Source organism: Lagopus leucura, unplaced genomic scaffold (assembly GCF_019238085.1).
Source record: "Lagopus leucura isolate 7727_CA_CO unplaced genomic scaffold, USGS_WTPT01 Super-Scaffold_100014, whole genome shotgun sequence".
NCBI lineage: Eukaryota > Metazoa > Chordata > Aves > Galliformes > Phasianidae > Lagopus > Lagopus leucura.
Genome location: NW_024962268.1, coordinates 3379928 through 3399671, shown reverse-complemented (window position 1 = coordinate 3399671; position 19744 = coordinate 3379928). Strand labels below are relative to the sequence as shown.

The window sequence follows — 19744 nt, the reverse complement described above, 5'->3', positions numbered from 1 at the left end:
AATAGAAATAGAAATAGAAATAGAAATAGAAATAGAAATAGAAATAGAAATTCAGGCCACCTAACAAACCATTTACACAAAACAAAACTGATTTCTGCACTGTCATCACAATTGCACACAGAAATAAAGGCTATTTAGGAATTCCTGTGCCCGTGAAAAGACTTCTCAGAATCAGTACAGCCACGGGGATGGAGAGTTCAATGTGTATGTAACCTTTTTAGGCAGTGGTCTTACGTGCCCATGCAAGCCCCTGGTGGTGGAGATCCTCCAACAGTCTTTGATAGTAGATGCTAGTGCTCCACTGCACCTGTCTTTGAGTTTATAAAGCCTTTTTAAAATAGAATTCATGCTTTGTCTCCTAAATACAGTGTTCTGCAAACCTTAGTTTTGAGTCTATAGTTCAGACACTTCTATGTCTGCATTTTTAAGCTCCATGTAACTGTGAAAAAAAGCAATTAAAAAAATCTGTAAGTAGTTATATATACACTTACTGTAGTTTCATTGATTGTATATCTGTAATATATATTAATTTTTATTTATTAGGTATTCTGCAAAACTTTAAGAAATAGCTTTCTTAATTTAAAACATTTCTGATGACAATGGTAGGAATATGATTTCTAGCCATTTCTCTTTCAGTCACAGGACAACTTACCAGTTATTTACAAATGCAATGAAAACATTTTCTAGAAAAGTGAATGTATTAATATTTTCCTGCTTATATGTGGAAAGAAATGTTAGAGTTTGACAAGAAATCTCATGTTCTGAAATTAAATACTTGTTTATAAGATTACTTATTTCACTTATTTCTCTTCTAAATTAGTATTCCTTGAGTGGTTCTATAGAATGCTGTCTTTGAAAAACAGAAGTGGCTGGTCCTCAGTAAGTGGAAAAAAAGTCTCTGCTGATGAAAAATGAATAGTTCAGTTGATGATCTATGACGTAATTTAGGCACCACCTTAAATAAAATGTTTGGTCTAAGTACTTACATCTGATTTTTGCACTGAGAATCTTAGTCTCCAGCATAATCCCACTACACTATGTTGTCTACACTAAGGAGATGAAGTTACAAATTGTGGTAAACACTGTTGCTCTAACATAAGTATGCTTGCAAGTTTAGTTCATAGCTAACTGGTTGCAGAAATTCTCATTAAGTTGCAAAATACAACCAAGTGACTAATAATAATTAATGGTGATAAAGACCCCATCCCATAACTTAGAAATGTAACTAAAAACAGAACGAACTTTTGATTAGCTTTACTGATCTTTAAAAAGGCAAATAAGATTGTCGTTACTTTGAAAGTGGTATAAAAAAGGAATGTGCAAAATCATTTTATCCATGACTATGCCTTTCAGTTGCTGTACACAGTTCACTCTAGAGCTTGAGGTTCAACTGCAGTTTACATGCAGAAGACTCAGTATCTGCACCATCCTGATCAGACTCCCTGTCATCTTCACTTCTCCTCCTTAGCAGTCTAACTTCTTTTACATCTCATATTCAACTTCTTATAAGATCAACAAGATTGGTAAATCAGTGAGGTTAATATCTGTTTGTTGTTAAGCAAAAAGATTCTAGGGAATACTTCTGCTGTCTGAAAACAATTGAATACTTGATATATGCAAAACCAAAAATTACACAGACTACCAAAATAGAAAGTATTAATAAATGGAAATCTTTAACTAGCGGCCCTTCATTTTTAGTTTTGAGATCTGGAACCATAAGATTCTAGGCTCTTTATAAAAATAACACAGTGTATAGAAGGCAATATCTTGTATAATCGAAAACTTTGCATCTTTTTAAAATAAAGGGGTAAAATGGCTAAAAAAGTTGGGTGAGGGTGAGTTCTTTTTATTCCTATCCTTGAAGAAAGACATAAATCTAGTGTAATGAAAAGGTAATATATCACTATCAAGATTTTATACTGAAATGTAATTTCTTACTGTTAAGATTTTTCACTGTTTGCAAAATGAATTTTTTAAAGAATACTGTGATACACATTTGATGCATTTGACAGTCTTTGAAGTAATCCACCTTGAAATATTATGCTAAATTTAAAGTTGCACTTGCAAAATGGTTTATAAAATGGTAATTATCCTTCCTATCGAGCCTGACTGAAGTGTTGCATGAAGCCATTTATTCACAGCAGCCTGGTCTGGGACTTTGTTAATTGACTGCAATTAGAAGCATTTGTCTGCAGATGTTTCTTCTAATAGATTCTCCATGACCTCAACTCCTCTGTAAGGAACTCTGAACAAATCTGCATCCATTTTCAAATTTAAAACCGAAGCCAACATCTAGACTTAAAGAATCTCTGGAACTTGCTTGCCTTCCAGATGAAATTAATCTTTCAGTATGCGGTCACTGCAGCACTATGTCACCCTGATTCCTCTCTTAACAACACACTGATGCCAAGGCAATTATTAGCTTCCCTGTATTTTAGAATGTCTCAGTTTTAAAATGTCTCCCTTGTTTCAGACATCCCTGTGCTGCTTGAACAAAAACAAATAAACTGTTACTTAGATTTCATTTTGTCAGGAAAAGATAGAGCTAAATCTTGAACAGCTGAAGTGGTATAGGTTCATTATTGTTTTGGAGGTAGATAATATATATCAGCTGTGAATCCAGGACCTTTTAAAGTGTTTTATATAAGACTGAGAAAAAAAAAATATACCCAGAAGATGACTCAGTGCTGCTGGTTTGCTATTTTTCTGTCCATTTTAGAATAATTTTACTATGTTCAATGGCAGTTTGTTGCTTTTCAATAGTTGCAACTTCATGCCCTGCCTTTGAGCAATTTCAGTGTTCAGATAGGAAAAATGAACAGTATTTATTTCGCAGATGAGAATCAGAGAGCTCAGAAATTTCTATACGCTATACAAATAGGCCTTAGAAGTGGTTGAATGCTTTGCTTATAATTACGTTTTGCTTACTGGTCAGTGGAGATGCGATTAATGAGAAGGACTGAAGTCAATTTGAAGAAGAAGATCCATCTTTGCCTAATTCTATCAAACAATTCAAGGGAGACCACACAGAAATCCTAAAAGAGAAACCTGCCCTACAGGAGTCCTCATGCATGCAAGTGATACAAATGATGTGGAGGTTGGAGACAGCATTAACCCAACCTGGACTGTTTGTAGGATACAGCACTGTGTGAACACTCCCCCCCCCCAGTGTCAGAGCAGTATTTGACCTGGGTGTACTCTGCAGTGCCTATGAGCTCAGCACATCTTGATCACAATGAAGCATCTTCAATCTGATACTCAGCAGAATAGCTCCACACTTGTTTCAGGAAGTAAAACAAAGGCTTTGAACTTGACTAGATAGTCTAATTTACAATAAAGACAATTGAAAGACCTCATCCAAACTCACAAACATATTTTGCTTAAATTCCCCAAAAGGTGTATAAACCTACTTGTTTTGCTATGAGAAAGAATTGCACCTGCTGCTTGCAGCTTCCTTATTAGCCCTCTCTTTGGCTCTTATGACTTTGCTTACTATACTGCAAAGAGAGTATTTTGCATGGCTATAGCTGAAGAACACTGTCTTTTAAAAATGGTTTTTGCATTCTTCTGTCTTTAGTAATTTTCCTATGTACTTTTGCAGAAGTCTACCACACACAAAACTGAAAAAAAGCTGCATGGCTTTTTGTTATTGGTGTTTTTCTACTGCTATAGAAAGAAAAAAGTAATTCCCTCCTTTTCCTGCCACTACTGTAATATAGGGATGTGCATTATTATTCATTGAGATACACTGCTCTGTAACATTTTTAAAAGCATTTCAGTGAAGGTTATCGAGTCATGAAATCTACAGTGAAATTAGGCAGTCTATTTAAACCAGTGTTTGTATTTTTCTCTGAAAGGTAAGGGAAATAAAAACACATTAAAAAAAAACAAAACAACAACAACAAAAAAGGTACTGAGAGCAATTTACTAATTGAAAAAAAAACAAAAAACAAAAAACAAACAAACCAGAAAACTTTATATATAAGCACTGTGTCTTGCCAGCAAAGATTCTTCTCTGATTTCAGCAATCCAAAGCCAAAAGCCAAGGTTAAAGACAGAGATTCTGGCTGCCTGTACAGTCTAAAATTAATTTTAGTGCAAGAGTCTACGTATTTGATTGGTCTGCATGGTTATAATTTATTTCTGGGCCCTAGTGTCTGGTAAATGTTCCAATCACTCTGGGCAAATCTCCTAAATTTTTTCCTCCCCTGCACAATAAATTTTGATAAATGTCATTTCCTGGCTTAAGAAAACTGCTCTGCATGCTACCTAGCTCACCGAGTTGCTCTACTTGTCTTGAAGAATGCCAGCAAGAAGTGCTTACAGAGCCTAATTTTTAAAAACCACTGAGAATTCCCAAAAGCCCTTAAGACCTATAGGAATTTAGTGCCTCTAAAAGGCAGAAGCAGGAGACTGAGTAGATCCTCTACCTCCACTCAATGTTTAATTATATCACAGTAGTAAAGAGGCCTTTCACAAAGTAGTTTACGCTGCATGTTCATATAATTTCAGCTACAGCAAGACTTCTGTCATATTTCCCCTCACTTATCCCGACCATATGTAAGTGCACTCTATTTGATTTCTCTTATTTCTACATCCCTGTATAGCTATACTAAAAACATTCAGCACAGCTTTGCATTCACAACTACTGCCACAAACATTAAGACATTCTTAATTCTTCTTTCTTAAGGGAGAGTAATTGAGATTCTATGTGTTCCACACAAACAATGTACAAAATCTAACAGAAATTTGACACTCAACATTTCAAAAGATATTTTCTCTGAAGCAAGTCTCCATATCAGCTGTTTTCTCCAGTTTCAATGGTAAGACTGACTACCTTTCTATTTGTCCAAATTTCCAGAAATCTAAAGAATCTGACTAAGCATGGATATTTGCTAATTTTTACTTTGTAAGGTATTGTTATTTAGCGTATGATCTATTCTCCTCACTTCCCCCAAAATAAAGATTTTTTTTTTAACGGCAGAATAATTATTTTGAGAACTGACATGTTTAAGTTATACTTTAAAAGCTTTACTATTTAATTAGGAGAGAGAGAACTTACAAGGAGATGTTTGCCTTACCATAATGAGGAATGATTGCCCAAGCCATTGCAGAAGCATAGATACCACCAATCATCCAAAACATACAGAGCCAACTCAGGTGTTCTCCTCGTTTCTCCCGAGCAAGCACTTCCGAAAAATAGGAGAAGACTGTTGGCACAGCTCCACCAATCCTAGAAGGAGATACATACCATGTGTTAAGGGAGAAAGTAACAGCCAGTTATAGTGAGAGCTAGGCCACAGTTAGTGTCATTTAGAACCTAAACTACAAGCAGATTTCTAGCAAGGATGTTTTTTGTTTTTTTTTTTTAATTGCACCATGTACTGGAGAACAATATGCTTTCACCACCTTGGATGCAACTTTTGTCAAAGATTTCCTTGGAAACTGCATATAGACTTCAGTATGTTCAGTGATTCAAATGGATTGCCAATGTGCTGGCCTTTGGAACAGAAACCAGCACAAAGTGCTAACTTTCACACAAATGCTGCAATCGTGGCCATCTATTTTTGAGCGTCAAAACATGCTCCGTTTTACTGAAATTGTTAGTAATTTTCCCAGAGGATAATAGGTATTTCTCTAGGTCTTCAGTCTTCTGATTTAGGCAACCAGGAAGTGACTAAATGAGAAGTATATTACTAGTACATTTTATTCCATTCCTATTTAAAAAGATGTAATTTGCTAAGCCTGTGCTTGCTGTCTACATAATTTCTGTAATGGAAAAGTCAATGCATTCATATCATATTCACAGTTTTTAATACAGTAAAAATAAACAGCATCTAAAGGTCAGCTGGGAAAAAAAGGATCTCAATGTGGTTTTGCAAAACTTGTGTAACTTAAATATGTACCAAATTCCAGGTAACATTTTACTGTTTTTACCTCTTCACTACACAGCACAAGCTTGTGTAAGATATAATTTCCTGCTGAAGTAAATATCTATGAAGTTGGAAGAGATACACTTACATAACAGTTCACATCCTTACAAGAAGCAAAGTCTTGCATTGTTCAATTTTTGAACTCAACTTTTAAAGATAAATGTGTATTTATGCTGTCATTTTGATGATAGGTAAACTGGGAGTAAAACCAAGGATCTTACAACAGATTAAAACAAATATTAGAAAGGAACATATGAATACAGAAATGGAATTTCAATCCTAATAAAAATCAGTTCCATGTCAGTGCTGTCTACTTTAAGATACCTTCTGGTATAGCAATGAAATACTGCATTGAGCAGTTACATGCTATTCTATCACTTCCTTCTGGGTAGCTTTTGACAAAGTACTGCCAATCAACTCTTACCTTTACAATTAATGTACCATTGCTGGGCCTGTTAGCTCTAACATTCTGCAAGTTCTACAAAGAGGTGGGCAGTATCTCATATTATTTTCATGGTTAGAACACTTAAATTGTTTTGGCAGGGTATTGTCCTCCCTTGCAAGGAAGAGTGCCCTAGGAGGATATCCTGCTGGAAGCTTGGGAAGAGGAATGGTAGAAGCAACATGGTGAAGAAAAGGACTGTGGCTCATTTTGCTGTAACTGGGTACTCCCTGCCCTCAGTGTTATTCTAGGGCATGTGGGCTCTCCTTTTCCCAAGGCTTAAGTGGATTACATTAATGACCTCTTACTGTTCAGGGCTCAGTCATGGCACTGAATTGCATTCCCACAGTATTCCTTCCTCAGCATCCAAGGAGGATCCATTTTGACCAGGGTGGGGTTCTTTCTTTTTTTGTTTGTTTGTATGTATGTTTTACTTAGTTGTTTTTTCATTTCAAAGAACAGTTATCCAGGGGAAAGTGACAATATATGAATAAGAAACTAATTCAATTTCTGATAGCAGAAAAAACCATCCAAATTGAAAGCCATGCCTTTATAGTGTTATTTCTGAATGCTTTCTGTTTGTGGTTTTCTGTGAAATCATGAGGAGGAGGCAATCAAAGTGGGATTTAAATGACATACCACAGGAGAGCAGAATTTAGTGAAACAAATAATAAACTAAGGTACATTTGCATTTTTTGTTGTCACAAGCAAAGGTGATAAATGTCTGCTAACCTATCTTCATAGCTGTGATTTGTCACAACAGATTTTGGCAACTGCTCAGTGTGAGAGCTAGAATAAATGAAAACAACATTTAGGCGAGGCATTCAGGAGCCTCTGGCTTCAGGGAGCCTTTTTTTATTTGCAGATTCATTAGCCAAAGAGGCTTGAAATGCCTCTTTGAATAGAGGCAATATAGGCACATAGGAATAGAGATAATTAGGAAAACAACAACAACAACAAAACCCTTACAAAATACTAAATGCACAAGCAGGATGGTGTTCTTCTCCTGAGATATCTTGGTTTCCTCACTTCCAAATCTGGAGAAGATTCAGGCTCAAAGACTGTTTCTGTGTATGTTGGTATTTTGCAAGTTTTCACCTTATTACTGATGATGTACTAAGTCCACGAGATCAAAACACACTTGCTGTTCTGCTTCCAATACTTGGAAGCAGCCTATCACCTTCATTTCTCCACTTGCACTTAATAGATTTTTATACTCCCACTTGCACAAATTCAATTAAAAACATCTTTGTTGTTTTCCTCCTAGAACATCCGTTAGATCAGTAAAATATGTGAGAACAAGCATCTAGATCAACTCGTTCACCTTGTGAACTGATGGATAATGCCCTATAAAACAGCACCATGATGTAGATCATAGACTGTTGATCATTTCACAGAGTATACTACGTATACTAGAGATGTCTTCCAGGTACACATATGATCCATACTGTAATAATAGCAAGAGTCTCTGAGACAGTTTCATGTGATTATTTACAGATCTCTTAAATACTGTCAGTTCTGATGGAAACTGATAAGTAAATAATTAATTACTCGATTTTTTCAACATCAGTAAAAAGAGTTAAGAGAAATTTGATGTCAAATACAACCATATAATTACAGAGAGTTTTCTTGGAGTACCTGATCAGCTAGATATGTCAGATAAGCTGCCAGCATTGATAAGCACAGAATCATTTCCACATCCACAGAGGCATTACTAGCAGAGATAGAGATGTGATCATCCCACAGGCCACAACTGAAGTTCTGGTCCCCAGACATAGACTGTCTGGAGAGTGGTAATAGGAGAGCTATAAAGATGACCAAAGACCTGGAGAATCAGCTCTATGAAGAAAGGATGAAGCAGTTATTTCACTCTGGAGAAGAACAGGTCCAGGCATGACCTTATCACAGTATTTCCACAATTGAACAGTGGCTAATAAAAGAAAGGAGTCATTCCCTTCACTTGGAGAACACAAGGGGCGATGAGTACAAGCTGGGAAACCTGGGAAAAGTTTTACCATTATGTAAAAAAGACATTTTTTACAATGAAACAAATGGCACGATTTCCCTACTGGTGCGATAGAATTCCTTTCAACAGAGACTTTCAAAATGTGGTTGGACAGGGTACTTGTCCAATCATAGTCATATCATCTAGTCTCTCCCAGTGGAAGGTTGGATGTAATGATCATTCAAAGACCCTTCTTTTCAAAGACTCTTCCAACCTGGGATTTTCTACGAGTTTATGAAGTCTTGATCTTTCACAAACCTGATTCTCACTCTTTTTCATTCCTCCTTTCAAATTTCTGCTTTCTCTTTAGGATTATGTGTTGTATAGGCTCTCTACCTTGCTTATGTGTGTCAATTTTCCAGCATTTCTCTTCCTTTCGTATAAATTTCCTTTCCCATCACAATCTTCTCCTCACACAACAAGCCACTTTTCTACATGCTCAGTCAGGTTTATATTATTCAACCTTTACCCACGTCTGAAGAAGAAAGGCTTGGAACCAAATCTATTTGAAAAGCTCAGACCTGGCCAACTTCTTTCTTGGCTTGTCTGAGAAACTTATCAGCTCTTTTGGCATACACTATCAACTCTGAAGCCAGTAAACTGCAGAACTGTTCATTAGCTTTCAGAGTACACCTTCTGATAGCCATGGGTGGGAGGCAGCTGGAGATTATAGAGAAATTAGAGGCAGAATGATTGTAACAGGGTAGAAGACGTGTGAGAAAGAAATAGAGCAAATGAGCATGAAGATACAAAGGATAGCTACAACATAATAATGAATACCGATGACACACAGAAGGAGCCTGTTCATTGAGATCTGAGGTTCTTGAAGGCAACAGCTTGTGTAGTTGTGCTGTGCAACTGCGTGGTGTCCACATGGCCCGTAAATCTACTAGAAATTTTTTGAAGATCTTGTGTGTATAGACCTGTCCTTCCTGTCCTGGTCATTCAGAATATGGGAATATAGAAAAGTATAAGAATTTCTTGCCTCTGTATGTAATGAACAAAAATAGCGGTAAATAGCCATTTGGCTGGATTTACATGGCCAGTCATCTCCAACATGTTATTTAAAATAAACCTCATCCCACAGTTTTGTATTTTTTGTAACCATTGTCCCCCACAAAGGTGTGAAGGATTTGATTATGATCTGTTCTAAACAGTGAGTTTAATACTATTACCATGACACCAGTACTTTGTGCTAGATGCTGATAATGTGGAAAGAGTACTGCAGGTAGCTTTGCAGAGATGTTTTCTGAGGAGTAGCTAAAAAAGAAGTCTGAAAGGGTGTCTAACATTTTTTGGAAAATAAATACTACGTAATAGTTCAGAGTGAGAAAAACTCTCATAGTCAGGCAAGGATGGATTTTTAGTTGCATAAGTTGACCATATCTAAGCCATGTTTCCTAATATTTCTGTGGATCTTCAGGAGAGATTCAGTGAAACTTGTGGTTTTGACAATTTAAAAGAAATCTCTGTAGTCTGGACATAATGTTTAGTCTGTAAATTAAGACACATTTGTTTAACTTCTCATATTTCCTTTATGAAACAGAATCAATTTAGGGTTGTCTGAATAATTTCTAAACTGTAGTCAGTCTCAGAATACATATTTATTTCAGTTACCTTTATACTCCATGAAAACTTTGATTACTTTTAGAAGCAATATTTGTGTGGATAAGCATGATACATTTTCCCAAATTCTATCATCTTTGTTTACTTCAAGGCAACCCTAGCATGGGCCAATTTAAAAAAATAGAGCATTTTTAAGAACTTTATTTTGAACTGAGGTGTTGGAATTAGAAAAACTGTGTCTAAAATTATCCAAAAGTATCAAAAGCACTAAGCTAGAAACTAGATGAAAAAAATCCAACTTTCTGTAACAGAGGTTAGATAAAATTCTCCAGCTGAGATTAATGCTTCCTAGTGGCAGAGTTGAACAGGCAAGAAATCCTCCTCCATTCAAGTTAGCAGCGATAATATAAGTCGTGTTCTGCTACTGGAGAAACCTTTTTAGTAGGAAATCATGTCTAAAGCACTCCTAGAGCTTTATCTGTCTTTGGGATTCAATTTCCTTTTGAGTATGGATTTTGCATTAATCAATGGAGGGATCACAGTTATTTTATATATATATATATATATATATATATATAAATATATATATATATTTATATATATAAAATTTATTTTTTGTAAAAGGAAATGATTTTGTAGGCTATTCAGCACTTCATTCTTTTCATTAGCTTGAGTTCACTTTTCAGACTTTCATATCCTTCATTGCTTTTTACCCAGCAGTACTCAGTATTATTTATACTATTTTTATTCCACGCCATTCAGTTTTTGGCAATGCAAGATCTTCAAGATGCAAAAACATGGTCAGAAAGGTGTTGTTTTGTTTTTTTTTCCCTCAACAGGTCACTTTTATAAATATATCAACTGCAAGAGAATCTGAGAAAAGTCAGTTTCTCAGTGTTTTCCATAAGTAAAATCTTCTATCAGATACTGTTATTATTGATCATAATTCCTCATGTATTTTTTATATTTTCTAGAAGATAAGAGAACAGCTTAAACTTGATGTACCTAATAAATTTTATAACTCATCAATACTTCTTAATATTTCATTGACTTTTAATTATCAGAAATTTCCCAGGTAACTCTCTGTCCCTTCATAAAGCTTTTTGCCCAGTCTGTGAAGCAATATTCTTTTGCTTCTAAAACGTAAGTTATCCATATTTCATATTTGGGTTATTTAATACATGGCTGGAACAAAGCCCCTTCCATTGAGAATAGTGATATACATTTAATGTCCTTCATTAGGAAAGGGGAATTGACATCTACGTTCCAAAGGCAGGACCTCTGGAAATGAGAAGAGGTTAATAAGAGAATTAAAGTTGAATTCATATTCCTGTTCAACTGAGAAGATTTCTTCCCATGCAAGCAAGTTGTGGATTGTAGTGAAGAATGTAATAAACTCTCAAGATTTCATTCAGACACTGTAAGTAAATTCATACTGTGCTACAAGAAGATATGGCATAAAAGCTGTCAAAAACACCTGGAAGTTCTTCAGTGAGTGATACAGAAAAGGTCTTGTGTTCTTATGCAGTGATTGATGCCAAGTATCTGGAAACAAAGAACTGCAAGATGTGTGCTCTAGCAATGAGTGTATTTATGCCCTTCTGTCTATAGTGGAAAGATTTTACTTTTTTATCCCTGCAGCGGGAGCATTCCAGCTTCTCCCGTAACTTGTGGTGCTTGACATGTGATGTGTCTGTTGCTATTACAGCTCCTCTCAATGTGAGATCATATCCAAAGGTGAATTAAAAAAAAAAAAAAAAAAAAAAAAAAAGATAAATAGAGGGGAAGATAGCGTGGTTCAAGAAAGCAATGTACAAGGTTTTGTACTTAGGTTGGTGTAATCCTATATACATACACTAACTGAGAGAAGAACTTGACAGTAGCTCTGCTGAGAAGGACTTAGGAGTCCTGGTAGATGAACAACTCAACAAAAGGAAGCAGTGTGCGCTAGTAGCTTGGAAGGCCAATGTTATCTTGGGCTGCATTCAAAGAGGAGTGGCCAGCAGGGAGACGAAGGTGATTGTCCCCCTCTACTGTGTCCTCTGGAGTACTGCATACAAGTTGAGAGCCCCCAGCACAGGAGGGAAGTGGAGCTGCTGGAGAAGGTCCCAAGGTGGGCCTTGAGGATCATCCAAGGACTGGAGCGCCTCTCCTAAGAAGACAGTCTGAAGGAACTAGGCCTGTTCAGCCTGGAAGTGAGAAGGCTGCAGGGTGACCTCATTGTGGCCTTCCAATTTTAAAGAGAACTGATAAACATGAGGGAAATCAAATTTTTATTAGGGTAGATAGTGGTAGGACAAGGGGGAATGACTTTAAACTAAAGGAAGGGAGATTTAGATTAGATGTTAAGGGGAAGTTTTTTCCCTGAGAGAGTGGTGAGGCACTGGCACAGGTGCCCAGAGAGACTCTGGATGCTCCATCCTTGGAGATGTTTAAGGTGAGAGATGGGACCCTGGGCAATTTGATCTAGTATTTGATCTAGCTGCCAGTAACCCTGTTTGTGGCATAAGCATTGGAATTTGATAATCCTTGAGGTCCCTTCCAACCCAAGCCATTCTATTATTTTGTCAAGATTTTATTATGATGATTCTATGAAAGCTAGATGTGATGCAAATACAAGCTTGAGTAGCTCTGGTAAGTGAAAAGTAAGTTTCGTTCTGAAAGTAAGTGAGCAGATGAACATTCTGAATAAGATGAGATCCAAAAATGGAAACTGATGGAAAAACTATTTTCTCATAGAACAAAAAGGAACCTCTTTCATCTCGAAGATGTGAAGGACAGATTCAAGAAATCTCACGGTTTTTATGGTGGCTGACATCTAGGATAAAATAGAACTGAAGGAGAGGAAGAGGGTTCTTTTGGATATAAACATTTTCTTCAAAGAAAATAGAAAATGGGAAGTGCCGTGAATCTTTCTCATCTTTCTCAGTGATCTATGAGAAGGAAAATGTAGGAAAGCAGAAGGGGATTTTGTTTTACTTTTTTAACATTTTTGAAAGAATGGATTTTTTATTCAGAGTGCAATGGAGGTACAATTAAGGTGGAAACCCTATACTAACATACTTTGGGATCTCAATCTCAGCTTGTGTAAGTTTAAAATTATACAGTTAATGGACAGTGAGCACTGTCTGAAGAATTTTCAAAAATTGAGAAATTATTTAAATTAAAAGTAAAGGAAATGCAGACCCACAAACTTTTTTTTTCTTCTGGAAAGAACAATAAAGTTTAGCATGCTCCAGGATCTCCATATTAATTTGACAGACTGCAATGGTGTTATAAAAAACATTATGCACACAAGGATTTTAGATGCATTGCAGATACTACTGAAATCTGAAGTACATTTGTGAGACGTGCATTATATAGCATACTGAACAGGCAGTACATAGAGAATTTGGTGCACAAAGCATTTAAGCAAGTTCATCAAGTTCACAAAATAGTCTGTTGCAAAATGAGAACATAAAATTTTACTTTTTTCACATTATGTCTTTCCTCTGAAATCATTATCCTATCCCTTCGGGTTTATTTAGAATTGTAATAGCCACACTGATTAATTCTCTTGCTCCTGACACAGACTGTGTTCCTGCATTAAATAATGAAGTTTTGTAAACAGGAAAGTTTTATTAACACAAACAATTGTAGAAGTAAAAAAAAACAGAGGAGCTTACCCAAATCCAGAAAACAAACGACAGAAGAGGAAGAAGCCATACCCCTGGACAAATGATGAAAGGAAGGCAAAGAATCCATTGATAGACATGCATATCAGGAGTGACTGTCTCCTTCCCACCTTGTCTGCCAAGCCTCCCCAGAAGAATGCCCCCACCATCATCCCAAGGTACACTATGCTACCTGCAATACACACAAAAGAAAAAGAAAAAGAAAAAAAAGAAAAAAAAAAGAAGAAAAAAAAATGTTGTTTTGTGAGCTACATAACTGACCACAATCGACCACACCAAAATAGTTATATGTATTTGAACGATTTGCTTTCAGCAGCCTCCTACGTTTACCAATTCAGTGGCACAGAGATTAATTTATCCTTTTTCAGTGGGTAGAAATTGTATGCATATAGCTTTGCAAATATACCTAGGGAGAACTAAGTACATTTGTGTCCTATTTTGTCTGTGTCAGCTAGTAGGCTGAAGCTTAATTTAATTACTAAATAAGGTGCCTCTAGCTAAAACAAAATACAGTCAAATAAGAGTGCATTGGAGAAAGAATGCTACCATTTCCTCAATAATAAACAGCATTCAAACTTCAAAAATTAAACCTCCCCAGTAGAAATAAATTGTTTGAACATTTCCTGAATATAATTCTGTAGGGGATTAATCACTGGGAATAAAACATGCTAAATCTAAAAGAAGCTGATTATGAAACAACAGACACTTTCCATTCAAGATCTACAGAACTGAAGATATCCAGCTTGATCTTTTTCTCCCTCTTGCTTCACTGTGCAACTTTATTTAAAAAGGCAGTATCTTGTATACATACATAAAAACAAAAACAAAACAAAACAAAAAACAAAACAGGAAAACATTGGAACAGTTTTGTTTTCAAATAATTTTATGCAGACACATTACCATTTAGCTGAATACACTAGAATGAGATGGAGATTTCTTACTTTGAGTTGGTTTTTTTTGGTAAAGTTAATGTGATTTTCAAAGCAAAATTGTTTTCCACAGAAAATATAAACCTGAACCATCTGACCATCAATTTCTGAGCATGTTATGTACGCATTATTTAATTTCTAGAGATGAACCTTCTCTGGCACAGTGGAAGAGAAAGCACAACACATTGACCAGAGTGTCAGAAGTAGTTCCTCAAATTTGGGCAGATCCAACCAGATATGTATTTTGTTAGATACAGGTTTTTAATCCTACCTACTTTTTTACTGAGCTTCCAAGATAGTGTTTTATCTGTCTAATGATTGCTACCATCTTGTAAGAAGAATTTAAATGTAAAGTAGCTGGAAGCAGCTGAAAGAATAGGGATGCTTTGTCCTGTGTCTCTTTTCAGTCAGCCATAAGAACTGACAAATTCCCCAGCTGCTCTATTTGGCTTCAGTTGCTATTGTGTAAAATTCTGGACTCCGAAGAATCACTTCTGCCCTGCAGAAAGTAGGTAGAAGGAAAGGAAAATGGAAAAAATGAATCTTTGGTCTTTTTAAGCTGAGTATTAACATAAAGGTTTCTCACTGGTATTCCAATTCTTGGAACTCCATATATTACATCTGAAGTGCTAACCTCTGAAGGGTCTCATGCATCCCAAAATGTACCTGCACATGTGTACACAGTGTACACACAGTGCTGCTTCCTTGTGAGGCATCATTTTAAAACACTTGATGGAACACACACACTGTTGATGTAACACACTGTATGTATTTCAGTAGATTATCGTGTTATTTCTACTACATCTATGACAACTATAAACCTGCATATACACTCACAGTGGCTATTTCAGTGAAATACAAATGTTGGACTACAATTTCTTAATTTTCCTTTCTTACATTTTAAATTTTTTGGTAATAATAATTATGTTATGTTTATTTCAAGCAGTACATAGAAAACAGTAGTGTAAAGATGATTAGTACCCATTAGTTTTTTGTAAATTCAGGGTCTCTACTGAGTAAGCAATTTTTGATGCTGTCTCTGAGCCTTAATTTTACATTCTGAAGTATAAGTTACTGTGAAGGATTTGTAAAACCACATACAGAAAATTCTAAATTTAGTCTGTAAGAGGTTCATGTAGTCTATTTAGTCAAGAAAGCACATGGAATACTATTCTGAATAGCAGGTAGACATAGTAACTCAGAAATATGAGTGAGCATGAAATATTCACCATGTATCAAAATATTTATAGCTAATAATAATAATAATAGTTATAATAATTAAAAACAAAGACCAGATTTCTATCCTTTGTATTTTTTCATTCTCTGTATAATTCAAATAACTTCTAAACAGTGCTTCCAACAGTAATGTAAACCTACATATATTTATGTATGTATATATGAGTTTTGTATACAGAAGCAGCAAACAGAGCAGATTTTTTTTTTTTTTTTTTTTGGTCTGTTCCTATTTGGTCTGTTCAACTTAATTTAAGTCAGCCTAACAAAATCTGTAATTAAAATACAATGAATTCTACCTGCTTCAGATGTCTGGACCAAATGAATATCCATCACTCAAAATGGAATCTTTGAGACAGAGGAAAACAGCTATCACTTTTGCTTTCAGCTGTTGTTTTAGCCAATATAAAAAATAAGAAGAGTGTATTTCTAGACTGTCTTCTCCTTGAGTCTCTAAGGATCACATGATGGATCCACTGTTGATGATCACAGAAGCATTTCTTTACCCATGGAAGACCAACAAATTCATTAAGAAAAGCAGTTAAACGTCTTCTCAAAAGACCTTTTATTGGTGGACAGATTTTTACTGTCACTATGATCTTTCTTAATCAAGGTATATTGATGAGAATACAGGTAAGTTGTGAGGCGGTGAATCACTGACACAGCTGCCCAGAGAAGCTGTGGATGCCCCATCCCTGGAGGTATTCAAAACCAGGTTGGAATGGGGCCTGGGCAGCCTGATCTGATGGGTGCATTCCAATCCAAGGAATTCTGAATCCAAGTTCAGAATTTGCTGAAATCATAAAACATCTTTGTTCTCTTTAATCTGATAGTTTAGTCCAGGAAGGACATAGACATGAAACAGTATTCTCCCTGGCTAATGGGGTTTGGCAGCAGATCTTCATCAGGTTCTTTCTCATCAGGTACTAAGGTACTAAGCACATACAAGCACATGTACATTTTTCTGGTGCTAAAGACACAAAGCTTACTGAAAGAACTTGACATACTTCAACTACTATAATATCTCCTGTGGGCAGGACTACTCTACCACACTTCACATAGATCAGTGTTCATAAGTAGTTTAGAAATTATATCCAGCAAAGCTGGCATTTATGCATCAAATATAACTTAAATAAATTAGCAAAAATAGTTCAGTGGCTGCACTGACAGCAGATCAATTTCAAAAAGTCAACTAAAGTTCTGATATATACTGATATATTTGATTTATACTCTTATTCTTTATTACTTATTCTTTATTACTTCATATCACATACTTGCATGACATTGGCTTTCCTAGTCTACAATAAGAAATACTCACAGCAAGCCTGTCAAATATTTAGATATATATTTGCACCTATATCTCTGAAATAGTTTATGCATATAATAAGAATCTTACTGGATAGTTACATTTCTCATGCTGTATAGAAACATCAAATCCTCCTCAAAAACACTGGAACATAGCAGTTAAATGATAAATTGAAAGGTAAATTATCCTATTGACTGTAGAATCTTAGAATCCGTATTTATTTTGTACACTACTCATAAATTGCATGTTACATTTTGCATATTGCAGTAATAGTAATTTGTTATAGTAAATATGTAAAAATTAACTATCTTCTTGTTTGCCGTTAACTTTAAAAACAATAGTCAGAAAAACAGTAATTTTATGGGCATATGTATATGTATACAGATCTTAATGTCACATGACATCTTGAGGCAGGTTTTTCCTCCCTTTCTCAGCATCTATTACTGATGACAAAACTATCTACATTTCATTTCCTTTTAGGTACACCACCTAAAAGAAAGTGCTTCTAAAGAAATTCATATAGCATGAGACACACAGCTGTTTTTACATCTAGTATGAGTATAGAAATATATTTTAAAAATAATAAAGTTCATTTTAAAATGCAGAGAAACTAGTGACACCCACAATACATCTTTCATTTTCCCCATGAAGTAAGGAGTAATCTCAAAAAACTCCATCATTTGATGGAAAGTTGCTGAGAAGAAACATATGGCAGCTAAAAAGAAGCATCCCGTACTAAGACAAATATTCTCTTCTGTTGTTCTTCTATCAAGTTGCAAAAACCTGCATCTTTCTCCAACAGCAGAACTTCTACATTCTTCAGTGATTTTTCCCATTGTGAAAAAGTATAAAATATACAAATCTTTCTTCTTCATATGAGGAGCAGTCTTTCAACAGAGCAGCCAACTGCCCATGCTTAAAGTTTTCTGGAAGTATATTTTTATTCTGAGACTCCGTTGTTAGAAAGGACAATGTAAGCATCTGTTAAAAGAAATTACTTAGTATGATAATTCATTTTGCTTATTTCATAAGGATTATACTGTACTTTAATCTGCATTCTTATTTTTTCAGAGATCTTCCTATACATTATTGCCCAGAATACAAAAGCTTATAGTGGAGAGCTTGAATACATATAAATTACATGAGCAAGAATAGCCAAGTTTATCTTTGTTTTTGCTCTGATAAGCAGGGTACCAAGAGATTAAAAATTACAGTCATTCACAGCTATAGTTATTATCTATCAGTAACTTCTTTGATCAGAAAAATGGAAAAGGATTGCAGCCAGTAAAAAATGTGCTTCAAGCAAATAAGCATCTAAGTAAATTTTCATAAGGGGAAGCAATTAAAGCAATCACTTTCATTAAGATGAGGACAAACGTAAGAAAACTGTAATTACTTTAGAATTGGTAAAAGATCTCTATTTCTTAGAGCTATTGTCTTTACAAGTCTAAAACCACCTGTATAGATCATGTCTTCATGTTCTGTTCCCCGTCTCACTGGTATTAAATCTCCAATATATTTCTCCACAGCAGTCATTCGTTCTTTTCTCTAAGCGGGGCTGGAAGTAGTGTAATAACAATGAGTATGTTTATGAATTGGTACTTTCTTAAGATCTAAATGAATAAGGGACTAAAACATTTACTGCTTATACACTTGAAAAAAGGTGACAGGTACTGCTTTCAAAAACTCAGTCTGGTACCAACCCAGAAATTTCAATAAATAGAAATCAAGTGAACCATATTTGAAACATATTTGGTCCACAGACAAAATGATCCTGTTCTCAACCTGGAAAGAGTAACTGCAATATTTGATACAGGAACTCAACCACGAAAGTCAGGAAAATGGAACTGAAAGCAAATCTGAGCAAAAGAAAGATCACACACAGTTGACCAGTGCGAATGGGAAACAGAAAAAAAAAGAAAAAAAAAGAAGAAGTATCTCAATAATTCTATTTGCAAAGCTATTTGCAGTCTCTAAGATATTAGGGAAAAAAAAAACAAACAACAACATGATAAGCAAATCATAAAACTCAGAGCAAAAGGTCTGTAATGCTATGACAATCATAATTTGAAGAGAAATTTAATTAAAGGAAAACTGCCATTAGGTACCCAAGTACTATACCTTTAAAGAGAAGAAAAAGAGAAGCTTTGTGAATAATGAACAAAGATGTGGCAGTAAAAACATACAATACATTAAATGGAAATTTAAAACAAGCAAACAAAGCAAAGCAAAACAAAACTAAGAAAAGTGACATTGATTCCATCTTTTTTCATTTTCAAAAGAATCAACTCCAAATTTGCCTGAATCCTACACTGAAAACAGTTAGTCAATAACACTCTAAGAAATCTCAAAACATACGAAGGCAACTGACTGCAAGTGAATGGGTCTCATGGCATACTCAGAAGGCAGAAAATATGTAACAGAAGACAAAATTTGGTGATTGAAAATTGTAGGTCAAATCTGATTTAAAATTCTGGTCAAACACTGGAACAGTGTTCCACAAGATGTGGATGATATTCCATGTTTGTCAGTGTTCAAGAGGCATTTATAAAACGCACACAACATGCTGTAACTTTTGGTTCACCCTGAAGAGGTCAGGCAGTTGGGTTATTCCATTCCATTCCATTCCATTCCATTCCATTCCATTCCATTCCAT

The 19744-nt window shown here is 35.3% G+C and overlaps 1 protein-coding gene across 3 annotated transcripts in view; it reads right to left on the bottom strand.

The window, feature by feature from the left end:
- The window catches only part of SV2C (synaptic vesicle glycoprotein 2C), a 65289-nt gene that overhangs the window by 33178 nt on the left and 12367 nt on the right, over positions 1 to 19744 (bottom strand). For 2 of the 3 annotated variants that reach the window (XM_042875343.1, XM_042875344.1), the window contains exons 2-3: positions 13612 to 13792; positions 5082 to 5233 (exon numbers count right to left, since the gene is read on the bottom strand). The exons of the other annotated variant lie outside the window; for it this stretch is intronic. In XM_042875343.1, the coding sequence (XP_042731277.1) occupies positions 5082 to 5233; positions 13612 to 13792 (333 nt within the window). The remainder of the gene's footprint in view (positions 1 to 5081; positions 5234 to 13611; positions 13793 to 19744) is intronic. 3 annotated transcript variants of the gene reach the window in all.